This window comes from Pelobates fuscus, chromosome 4 (assembly GCF_036172605.1).
Source record: "Pelobates fuscus isolate aPelFus1 chromosome 4, aPelFus1.pri, whole genome shotgun sequence".
Lineage (NCBI taxonomy): Eukaryota > Metazoa > Chordata > Amphibia > Anura > Pelobatidae > Pelobates > Pelobates fuscus.
In genome coordinates, this window is record NC_086320.1 from 49268065 (window position 1) to 49280493 (window position 12429).

At 40.3% G+C, this 12429-nt stretch overlaps 1 protein-coding gene across 1 annotated transcript; it reads right to left on the reverse strand.

Annotated features, from left to right (window-relative positions):
• Window positions 1-9412: 9412 nt before the first annotated feature.
• LOC134609315 (oocyte zinc finger protein XlCOF7.1-like) lies at window positions 9413-11816 on the reverse strand. The gene is made up of 4 exons (XM_063452994.1): window positions 11792-11816; window positions 11413-11608; window positions 9602-11334; window positions 9413-9547 (listed from the first exon to the last, which is right to left on the reverse strand). Exons 1-3 carry the CDS (start codon window positions 11814-11816, stop codon window positions 9876-9878), a joined length of 1680 nt encoding a protein of 559 aa, XP_063309064.1. The 3' UTR covers window positions 9413-9547; window positions 9602-9875.
• Window positions 11817-12429: the final 613 nt, after the last annotated feature.

Consider the following 12429-nt stretch of genomic DNA (forward strand, 5'->3'; position numbering starts at 1 on the left):
AATATCGTCCGTGTAAGTGCTGTTTGTGTGTGAAAAATTAAAAAACGTCACTTTTACTGGCGATATCATCGTTGTAATACATTTTACTGTTTTGAAACACTAATATTTGTGTTCAGCGAAGTCCCCCGAGTAGAACAGTACCCCCATGTACAGGTTTTATGGTGTCTTGGAAAGTTATAGGGTTAAATATAGTGCTAGCAAATTAAATTCCCTTTACTTTTGGCATGGGTTTATAATAATAGTAAAATACACCTATACGGTGTACGTGTGTGTATGTATATGTGTATATATATATATATATATATATATATATATATATATATATATACTTAGATCATATATATATAATATATATGTATGATCTAAGTATATATTATTATTTTTTTACACTTTTAACATTTATTTAATTCATACAGGCAGTCATTACAGGCAGTCCCCTTGGTGGCAATACAGAAGCCAGCTATCCCGGTCATGTGATTGTGAGGTCCTCGCAAGGACCTCACTCTCACATGGCCAGGGTGGACCGGAGGAGGAAGATCTGCCACGGGGGGGCTCCCTGGGAGTCCCCCAACCGCGATCGCCGGTGTGGGACCACCGTAAGGAAAGACCGGAGGGCGTACTATTACGTCCGGCGGCGTTTAGAGCCGCCTATAATAGGGCGTAATAGTACGCCCTCCGGTCTTAAGGGGTTAAAAATGAAATTAATGTTTTTTACTACTGCATGTTGAAACTTGATGAAAACAATTTTAACATAATTAGTTAGATTTTCTGTAATATAAATATATATTTTTAATTTAACTTTTATTTATATCAGTGTTCATTCATTCTGGAGTTATCCTTTTAATATGTTTATGGGAATAGAATAGAATAAAGCAACAACTGTACATGTTTCACAATGTTAAACTTTATTCCTGTATACTTTTAATAAAAAATAAACTTAAATTAAAATCTGTTTGTTTTCTTTTAACTATATGCCTATACTGTTTTTCTTCTCATGTGGGAAACCATGTTAGTCTCTGTAGCGGGCCGAGGATAACCCGACTGGTTACATCAGCTAATGCAGAATGAAGAGAACTGGACGACACACTGTTCCAGGGGTACAACAACCAATTTATTTGGCCACACAAATGCTCCCCCTGGATGCCGTTCGTCTATACGAACGGCGGCCACCCAGGGAAGCACTCATTAATTACTTCCCTTGCGGTTTCACACTTATGTTGCGAGTTGCCAATGTTCTAATTGATTGGTGTGACCACGCCAAGGAGCATTGGAATCCGCAAATGCTCCCCCTGGATGACGTTCGTCTAATAAACGGGCTGCCACCCAGGGTCGGCACACGCCGAGGCTTCCCTTGCGGTCTGTGGTTTTGACACCTCGTAACGCGGTTTGAACGTTCTACAACAACATTCTAAACGGGGTTTTATGGTGGTCCCCGTTAAGGAGGTGAACGGAACCCGTTTGTATGGCGCTCCCGAAAGGGGAGCAGGCAAAGCATGAGAATAGCACATAGCAATTCACGGACAGGAACAGTCTCCCACAACCAAACAATAACTTTTTAGTCACATGGGTATATTAATCTAATAGATTAAATCAAGACTCAACAAATCCCAGGCGCCAGACCGCCATGGCTACTAGGAATTTTCTCTTGGCGCTTGGGTATTTGTCAGTGCGTTCAGGGGGCTGAGGGAGAATGGAGAGGGCGGCTAAGGAGCTGTGATCTTGTTGCTCTGCTGTGATGCCGGAAGCCGGCCCGCGAAGAAGCAGAGCAACCCCACACTGGACCCGAGGGAAAGGAACGTAGGGAGGCTGGGTGCCATTAAATTAAAAAACTAATGATTTGTGAGTGCGAGAGAATGTGTGTGTGTGTGTGTGTGTGCCAGTATTATTAGTAGTATTTATAAATCCCCAACAAATTCCGCAGCACAGTACGATAGGTGTGTGTCTGTCAGTGAGTGTCAAATTAGTGAGTGTGTGTCTGTCAGTCACTGAGTGTGTGTGTCAGTGAGTATGACTGGCGCCCTCACCTTTTTTCCCACGCTGTGTTGACTCGCCATGGCTGGTCCTGCCTCAATGGCTAATAATCATTCTTGATGATCTCAACCAGTCCATTGCTTCCCATAGGATAGCATTAGGAGACTTCTGCGCATGCGTGTCAAAAATGCCTCACTGCGCCAATCACCATCTACTCATAGAGATGCATTTTCTCTCAAAAGGCAGTGTTTACATTGAAAACCCTGCAGGGACAAGCTATAGACACCAGAATCACGATATTAAGTGTTGGAACATGTCCTGTCCTTGATGATCAGCAGAATTACCTGCCATGGTCTTCTAGTTCTAACCAAACTGTACCACAACCTCAAGTATTTGGAGGCACTCTTGAGAGACCATACAAAGGAGTCTGATTCAGAAAATTTCCAAAATGTATTAAACAGAACACTGCTTATAAATCTTATGCAATAAGGGGGGGTCTAGTGGAATTATCATTAATTACCAATCAAATATTGACAACTATTAACTAACAGCATAAAATATGCAACAAATTGATTCTAAGTTTATCTAGGGGGCATTACTAGGCAGGGTGTTCTTAGAATAGGAGGGTGTAGCGATAGGGTCTTACTAGAAGAGGGGGAACAAAGATGGTCATGTGCCATACTACGGATGTGACGTCCTTTCAATGTTCATGTTGTTACTCTTATGATTCAGCTGAACATAAATTAACCACTTCATTAAGCTGTAGTGGTTCTGGGGCCTACAGTGTCCCTTTAAGAATTATATTTTTGTTGTTGAAAATATAGCTTTGTTGTTAGTTTTAGAAAAAACAACAACCTGACTCCTAACTAACCGCGGATTAAGTCCACATAGTAGCAGGTGTGGTTTATGAAATAGGAGCCCAGGCATAAGATGCTGCCTTCAAAGTATTGTGTAGAGGACATGCACAAAGGTGATGTGAACTAGCACAGCTGTATATTGTCCTAAAAGCAAGGTAGAATATCCATGTGTGACGAAGTGCCCTTTGCCACTTTGTCCTGGAGAGGCCTGCTTGCCTGCCTCCTCCCCTGTGACTATGGCCCTGGACTGTATTGCCCTGTAAAACTTACATTTGGGTGTGGCGAAACCGACCTCGCCACGTGTCCTTGGAGGGGGCTGATTGCCCGCCTCTTGCCTTTGGACCAGACTTTATGGGAATGTGTTAACGCAGATAGCTATGCCATGGAGCCCATTCGTGTAGTTAAAGACTTCGGCTCCATGGCAATTGAACTGTGTGAATAGGATCTGAAGCGCTATTCTGTAGTTTTGTGCGCTCAGATCCCAGCTATCTGGGGATATGTGAAATGTCTGTGTGTTATGTGTAAAAGGGGACTTTATGTATTTTAAAGTGTTTTATGTCTTTTTGCAACCATGTGCTCAATGGAGTCTGTCTTTGTCCTGGGAGGTAATTGGATTACTTCTCCAGGAGAGAGGGCTCTGTAAAACTGGTCTGAGCCGGAAAGCCATGCTTCATTTAGTCACAAAGGACTTTCCCTTAACTTTTGAACCCCTGGTCTGATTCGTGCCATTTTTTAATATGTTGTTCCCCTGAATGGATTGATTATAAAAATGTAAGTTTTATTCATGTACTATGTAAAATCATAATTGAGTAGATATAGTAGGAAACTCAATTATCTCCCAAGCAGAAGGGAAGGAAACTGTGGGCTGTACTATTATGTTATTGGTTGTTTTATACCTCCCCCTGGGTGTGTTCTGTTTGTACCTGACTGTAATAAAAACCAGGCTGGGTGTGCCAGCACCTCAGTTCTTCTTGACCCTTCAAAACGTAGCCTTGTCTCATTATTGGAGGGAATTGCTGTATCACACTGGGCGTTGCTATGCTCTGCATATACCCCTGAGCCTAATCACTTAGCTCTATTAAGAGCTTGTTCCGGATACGCTCTCTTGGAGGAGAGGTCTTCCCCACACGGTCCTGGAGGACAGAAGCCGATCCAGGGTGGAAGGAAGACGGCGCGGCTCCAGTTAAGCTTTGGCGTTTGTGGAGTCTGCGGTGGTTGTGGTGTCCAGTGCGGTGCTTGTGGTCCTCGGCGCAAGCTAGGAAGCGTCCATCAACGGAGGGTACTCGGTCGGAGTACACGGAGCTCCGTTACACCATGGTAGAATATATGGTCAATAACTGCATTTTTCTCCTGCTAGATGTTTAAAGACCACACAGTTTAAGGTGCAATAAAATTAAAATAAATAATTAACAATTTTTCTATGATATTTCTAGCCTTTCAAATCATGGCAAGCAGAGATGTGAGTAGTAAACACAGTACCATATACCCATTCCGCTTTACAAAGTGTCAGATAAAATAAACCAGTTATCTTTATTTTTCCACAATCTTCGGCTAACATGTCCTTATCAAAGTGTATAAAGTACCCATAAAAAAAAAACACAAGTAACTACAGCCAACTGACAACAAGCTACCACATCCCTTGCAAAATAAGCAACAAAATGGCCTACACCAGCCTGTAAATGGCAAACCATTGCAAAAGAAGATATTTTTTTTTTTTATATGTAAAAACGTATATAATCTGTAAAACATATGGTTGACTAGGAAAAAGTTAATACTTGAGTAGGATAGTGCAATTTTCTGCAACTACTGGGGTACACCGAGTTTTACAAATGTTCTACAAAATTTTTTAAAGACAGCCAGGAGTTTCTGCAGCTCAGATGAAGATTGATTGTGAGTAAATAGAAAGACCACACAGGTGTAAAGTTAAAGGGCAATGTGTCAGGATTTTTATAGGTGGTGCTGAAAGAAATGGCGCCCAATAGTGGCACAATCTTAGTGTGCTCCAATTTCCAGCATGAAGTCATGACAAAAGTAGGGAGTTTACGCTACTTGTGCTGTTTCTGAACTTCCACGTTGCTCTGGTGCTATTTGCCTAGAATTCCTCTAATAATCTCCACCAAACTGTGCGTGGCAGAGTCTCAATTTCAGAAGCCAAATGTGCTGTGTGAAGTATAAAACCAGTGCAATGAATTTTATAAATATAACAGCCAAAGCACCTCACTTTCCTGACACTTGCGGCTGCCGCTCCATGGACAAAATCACCCTCTATGAATCCACAACAAATGAAAAAATTTGGGAGTCAGAAACGAACCAGACCAGTACCCATAAACTAAACAATAAATATAGGTATATAATGACACTGCGGAAGTCAAAAGAAGAAAAGAAAATCCCAGCATTAACAGATCAGTGTGTTTATGTGAATTTTATTTCAAAGCAATAACATGAATATGGGTGTATCTAATCACAGTGCCATATATCCTCCCTCACCTTACATGGGTCTAAATACTGCCCAGTTCAATTTCTCCATTGTCCCTTTACTTTCAAATTGACACACATACGCACTGTCCCCCACTTTCCACACTGCTACAGCTTTACGAAGTTGGGAGCAACACAGTCTCCCTACCGACCCGCAGCATCCAGTTATCATGAGCCGCAAGGGCTGTAGCAGGTCTTTGCGTGTAACAAACTCAGATCTCAGTACGTGCTGTCTTGTGCTCCACATAAGTTAAAATCATTCCCTCTATCTGAGAAGTTTGCAATCAATAAATGTTCATTAGCAGTATAAAAACTAGGAATTCTTATCCTAGTAAAGTATCACTATTAGCTTAAGGTTTACAGTCCATTAGCAGTATAAAAACTATGTAAGGGACCTGTGTGAGCTGGAGCTATAAAAGTCCTTTAGCAGGATAGGTACTAGCTAACTCACTCTGAACCGTCTAGTTCCTATCCCTGTAAGGGACCTGTGTGAGCTGGAGCTATAAAGGTCCTTCTGCTGGATAGGAACTGCTGGAGAAATAGGTCCTTTAGCAGGATAGGAACTAGCTAACTCACTGTGAACCGTCTAGTTCCTATCCCTGTAAGGGACCATTGTTAGCTGAAGGTATAGAGGTCCCTTAGCAGTATAGGAACTAGGTATTACTATCCCTGTAAGGGACCTGTGTGAGCTGGAGTTATAAAGGTCCTTCTGCTGGATAGGAACTGCTAGAGAAATAGGTCCTTTAGCAGGATAGGAACTAGCTCTCTCAGTGTGAGCAGGATAAGGTCTAGGGGCGAAAAGGTCCTTTAGAAGGATAGGAACTATCTCTGTCACACTGAGCATGCTATTTCCTATCCTCAGAAAGGACAGGGTCCTCCTACTGGATAGGAACTAGTCGCAATCCTATAGGAAGGACTGAGTGCTGGGAGTGAGAGGTCTGTAGACCCCCAAGGAATATGACCTCCTAGACCACCAGGATCCCTGCTAGACCCCCCAAGGAATAGGACTCCCCCTCCCCCCACCAGGGATCTAGAAAAATGCACAAAAAAAGGCAAGAAAAATAAAGGAGGGGGGCAGCAGGCAGACACACTACATCCTCACAGCCAACACACACTCTCATTACAACTAGCCACCAGACACTATGGGGAGGACAGCGGGTGAGACGCTAAACCCAACATTTTTGCAAATAAAATCCAAATGGTAAAACTGAGCTAGAAATCGCCATTTGTGATTATAGCTGGAGAATTATTCCAAGTAGTGAATAAACCCAATCAATGTCCAGCTCTAAGCAAGGTCCCTGAACTTTCTAAATGTAAGTGTTCTTGCATAGCGAGACCACTTACTGTTATCTCACATATATATTCTTATTATAGACAAATTTACCACCCTAACTCCTCCCACAGTTTTTACACTACATAGACAGTAATTTACCGAAACATAGAATGTGACAGCAGATAAAAACCATTTGGCCCATCTAGTCTGCCCAATATTTCAAAATACTTTTAATTAGTCCCTGGTCTTATTTTAAGTCTAGGATAGCCTTATGCCTATCCCACGCATGCTTAAACTTCCTCACCGTGTTAACTTCTACCACTTCAGCTGGAAGGCTATTCCATGCATCCACTACCCTCTCAGTAAAGTAATACTTTCTGAAATTATTTTGAAACCTTTGCCCCTCTAATTTAAGACTATGTCCTCTGGTTGTGGTAGTTCTCCTTCTTTTAAATATAGTCTCCTCTTTTACTCTGTTGATTCCCTTTATGTATTTAAATGTTTCTATCATATCCCCCCGTTTTGTCTTTCTTCCAAGCTATACATGTTAAGTTCTTTTAACCTTTCCTTGTAAGTTTTATCCTGCAATCCATGAACCAGTTTAGTAGCCCTTCTCTGAACTCTCTCGAAACTTGCAGATTTTCCCGATTGGTGTGCTATTACTTTAATTATATTAATTATAAAATGGTACTTATTTCAAAATCAATATTAAGACCTTTTAGGATTAAAGTTTGAAGTTTAAAATCCACTTTATTTCTTGTCTGCTAAGCTTCTGTGCGATGTCACCACCTCTCCAGTGTATGTTAACCATTTCTATAGCATGAAACTCCAGAAACCTTGGGTTCAATCCATGTTTCTCCGTAAAATGTTTAGACACACTATGAGTGACGAAATACGAATGCTCTATAAATTGGAATCAAACGAGTGCCGTCGGAACCGAAATAAAGACTGCCCATGTACAAGACAGACGTCTGAAACATCCAACTGGAGTTTGCCGCATCATATGACACGATGCACGGACATTTTAGTTGTGGCAATTTCTCTTCTTTGTGTGGCTGAAACCGGATGAGCCGCCATATAGGGGGAGGCGGACTACATCCAGTCCAGACCATATAAGGAAGTTTTATCACATGTGTTTTAATTACTACATCTGTTTTACGTTATGTTTAAGTAATTTTAGGATATATAAAGCCTGTTATGACAGTTTACACCTGAGGAAGACCTCTTTTAAAGTTGAAACGCATTGTGCACATTTTTTTTTAATTATGTTTTAACTACTATTTGGAATAAACAACTTTTATATGGTCTATTTGGCTCCTGGTTCCAGTTTTTACTTGGAAAATTCAAAGTTCCAACGATACACCACTACAACTATCCCTATTGTGGATGACATGCCTTTACAGTTCAGAGCCACTCTTTAAGGGTTCTGTAAAGTGTGAGTGTTCCATTTTTATTTTTAAAAAGGTAGATACTATTAACCAGTACCTAATAGATTTCTCCTATGTGGGTCAACTTCACAACAAACTAAACTGAAAATAACGAGACAAGACAGAGAAAGAAAGGAATAGGGTAAAAAGTGTCCTTAGGAGTGGATTTCCTTGAATCTCAGGAAGCTTAGAGAGGTATATGAATACCGAAAGGCACTTCAGTGTTAAAACTTAACTTTTAATAGAAGACAGACTAAAAATAGGGGAAATAAAAAATGCCTTCCCCCTATACTGAGTATATAAAAAAATAGGCAGCTAAATAGTTGGATATCTCTTTAAACAATCGGCACATAAGTGGTTAGGTGTCACTTGCAATATGTAACCCAGGTAAGTACAATGCAAGTGGCACCTGTATCTTGCAAACCAGGGCTTTATGGGTGCAGTTTGCTAGATACGTTTTGCCCTCTAATAACTTCCACAATAGACTGACTGCAAAGTTTATTTATACAGTGTATCAGTTAATAGATACATAAATAATGTGTTATTTATATCAATCTAACAAGCTGTGGATGTGGGTTAGTAAACTAAGCTGTGCATTTCTGAAATGCAGTAGCTAGGTCTCTAACATTTATTGCAAAGTAATTAACAGGATGAATGACTTGAAAACATCAAGTATATATTCAAGTCAATATATTTATAGTGCTGCTGTGCGTATTCCTGTTGATGCACAGAGTAAGTGGAAAACTGAACAGGCAATCTAATATGAAGTCAGAGGCTAGAATAAGTTAAAGTATGGAGAGGATATATATAGAAAATATGTGGGACTATGGATGTTCCCATAAACTAAGTCCCTATCCACTTGTGCCTTTGAGGGCAACCCTTAAATAAAGCCTCAAACAACTAAACTTGCTACAGGAAATAATCGATCACCTCCCGGTTAGCTGGATAAATGATAATAGCCATTTTTAGTAAAGAGTTATTTTTATTGTATCACTGTTATATTTATGTATACAGGTTACACTATGGTTCCTCTGTTTTGTATTTATATGATTTAGCGTTCAAACAAAAAAAAGACCCATCACATTTAAAGGTAAAGAGTTTTTACAGTGTGCACTTTGACACTTTTTTCTGAGGTATTTCTGTTTTTATATTAGTGTACTTGGTGACAATACTCTGAGTGTTTTTAGGCCACTCTTTTATTATTTGGTTGGAGCTCCCGATATCCCTTAGATTTTACTTTTTTCACATAGTGGAAAACCGACATACCGCAAGCCTCTCAAATTGGCATAGGGTGATCAGCAGGGACTATTCTGGGGACTTGCCTTATTTAACCCCTTAAGGACACAAGAAATGTGTGACATGTCATGATTGCCTTTTATTCCAGAAGTTTGGTCCTTAAGGGGTTAAAAGAGCAATTCTGCAGTACGTTGGAATTTAATTTGATGTTATATATATTTCAATACCTTATTATCTTTTGCTTCTTATTCCTTTGTGCCTACACTGGGCCCCTACTCTTGTTTCTATTTGCCATGGGTTGAGCGAGCCTCTGTACCTGACCTTTACTTTAGGGACTGTGGATCAACAGTAGTCTAGCATACTAGCCTAGCATTATTGACTCTACTGCAATATCTTTGCTAGTAACATACCCATATCATTGAATACTGGTGTCTTTGTTATCTCTACACACAAAAAAATTGCAGCGCTTCTTATGACGTTTTCTACTACTTCTGTTTCGTTTATTGACAAGCCTATATTTGCAAAACTGTCATTGTAATCTTGTTTGACTACCTATGCATTTCAAAAAAAATTTACTTCTTTTTAAAATCAGTATGTAACTATAACATTTTACAACTTCAGAACATCAGAAAATTCCTATTTTGTGTGAGTTCTCTTATGTCTAACAAGCTTTGAACTATCGACAAAACATTTCCCACATTCAGAACAGGAGAACAGCTTCTCTTCTGTGTGAGTTCTATGATGTACAACAAGGTTTGATTGCTGGGTAAAACATTTCCCACATTCAGAACATGAGAACGGCTTCTCTCCTGTGTGAGTTCTCTGATGTACAACAAGGTATGAATGCTGGGTAAAAAATTTCCCACATTCAGAACAGGAGAACAGCTTCTCTCCTGTGTGAGTTTTCAGATGTGACAAAAGGTTTGATTTAGTTCCAAAACATTTCACACATTCAGAACATGAGAAAGGCTTCTCTCCTGTGTGAGTTCTCTGATGTACAGCAAGGTATGGATGATGGCTAAAACATTTCCCACATTCAGAACATGAGAACGGCTTCTCTCCTGTGTGAATTTTCAGATGTGAAAAAAGGTTTGAATAAGCTCTAAAACATTTCCCACATTTGGAACAGGAGAACGGCTTCTCTCCTGTGTGAGTTCTCTGATGTGCCATAAGTTCTGATTTAGTTACAAAACATTTCCCACATTCAGAACAGGAGAACAGCTTCTCTCCTGTGTGAGTTTTCTGATGTGCCATAAGGTTTGATTTACAGGCAAAACTTTTCACACATTCAGAACATGAGAATGGCTTCTCTCCTGTGTGAGTTCTCTTATGTCTGAAAAGGTGTGAATGCTGGCTAAAACATTTCCCACATTCAGAACATGAGAACGGCTTCTCTCCTGTGTGAGTTCTATGATGTACCATACGTTCTGATTTAGTTCCAAAACATTTCCCACATTCAGAACATGAGAACGGCTTCTCTCCTGTGTGAGTGCTCTGATGTGCCATACGTTCTGATTTAGTTCCTAAACATTTCCCACATTCAGAACAGGAGAACGGCTTCTCTCCTGTGTGAGTTCTATGATGTACCATACGTTCTGATTTAGTTCCAAAACATTTCCCACATTCAGAACATGAGAACGGCTTCTCTCCTGTGTGAGTTCTATGATGTACCATACGTTCTGATTTAGTTCCAAAACATTTCCCACATTCAGAACATGAGAACGGCTTCTCTCCTGTGTGAGTGCTCTGATGTGCCATACGTTCTGATTTAGTTCCTAAACATTTCCCACATTCAGAACAGGAGAACGGCTTCTCTCCTGTGTGAGTTCTATGATGTACCATACGTTCTGATTTAGTTCCAAAACATTTCCCACATTCAGAACATGAGAACGGCTTCTCTCCTGTGTGAGTGCTCTGATGTGCCATACGTTCTGATTTAGTTCCTAAACATTTCCCACATTCAGAACAGGAGAACGGCTTCTCTCCTGTGTGAGTTCTCTGATGTGCCATAAGGTCTGATTTAGTACCAAAACAGTTCCCACATTCAGAACAGGAGAACGGCTTCTCTTTTGTGTGAGTTATGTGATGAAAAGATCTGATTTAGTTATATAAAAAAAAAACATTTCACACATACAAAACATGAGAACGGCATCTCCGCTGTATAAAGCCTAACAAGAGCTGAGTGATGGGTAAAACATTTCTCACATTTAGAACATGTGATTTTTTTTTTTTGTTTACTAGCTCATTTGTAGACATATAGGATTCATTGAGTTTGAATACTTGATCCTTGGAAGATTTATTCATAATCTTGCTTTGTGCATTTCTGTTTTTGTCATGTTCTTTAGGATAAATTCTGCTGGCGGAAACACCTGAAAGAAATGTACTGAGAGTTAAAGAAAATGTGTCACTTTCAGGGAAAACTAAAGTCACCAAAACAACTTGAAGATGTTTTTGTATATAGATCATGATTCTGAAGCTTCACTGCTCAATTCTCTGCCATTTAGTAATTAAATCACTTGTGTTTCTGTCCATCCAGCCCTAGACACACTTACCTTCGCAGTGACTAACAGCCTGCATGGTAAAAATGGTTTCATTTTCACTCAGACAGTAACTTACTTTAAAAGTATATCTGCTCTATAGATTGCATTTTCATCACACACAGAAGGCTTATGCAGGGTGTTGCAAGTCATTAACAGAGCAGGAGAAAAGCTATTTGAGATAAAACAGGATTTGCAATAAAGGAAGTGTAAATATTAGATGACTCTTTACAGGAAGTGTTTAGGAAGGCTGTGCAAGTCACACACAGGAAGGTTTGTGCATGAGCATCAAAAGTGCTGTGCTGCACCTATCAGCATCTCCTCATAGAGATGCATTGAATTAATGCATCTTTATGAGGAGCATTCAGCACCTCCATGAAAGTTTTATAAAACAGTGATAATTTCCATATTGTCAGTTACACTTGCTGTCAATTAAAAAGTGGATTACTCTAGAACAGGGGTCATCAACCTGGTCCCTACAGCCCACTAGTGGGCTATTCAGGCGGATGGTGTGAGTTCTGCAGAAAATGCCTGCTGGGCCTCAATGCAGAGTCAGCCCTGCTTTAAGCCCTCTCAGGCAGGTGGGGAGATCAAAGATCTCCCTCACCAGGCTGCTGGCACTTCGTTCCAGCAGAGGGAGGGAAGGGCCTTGG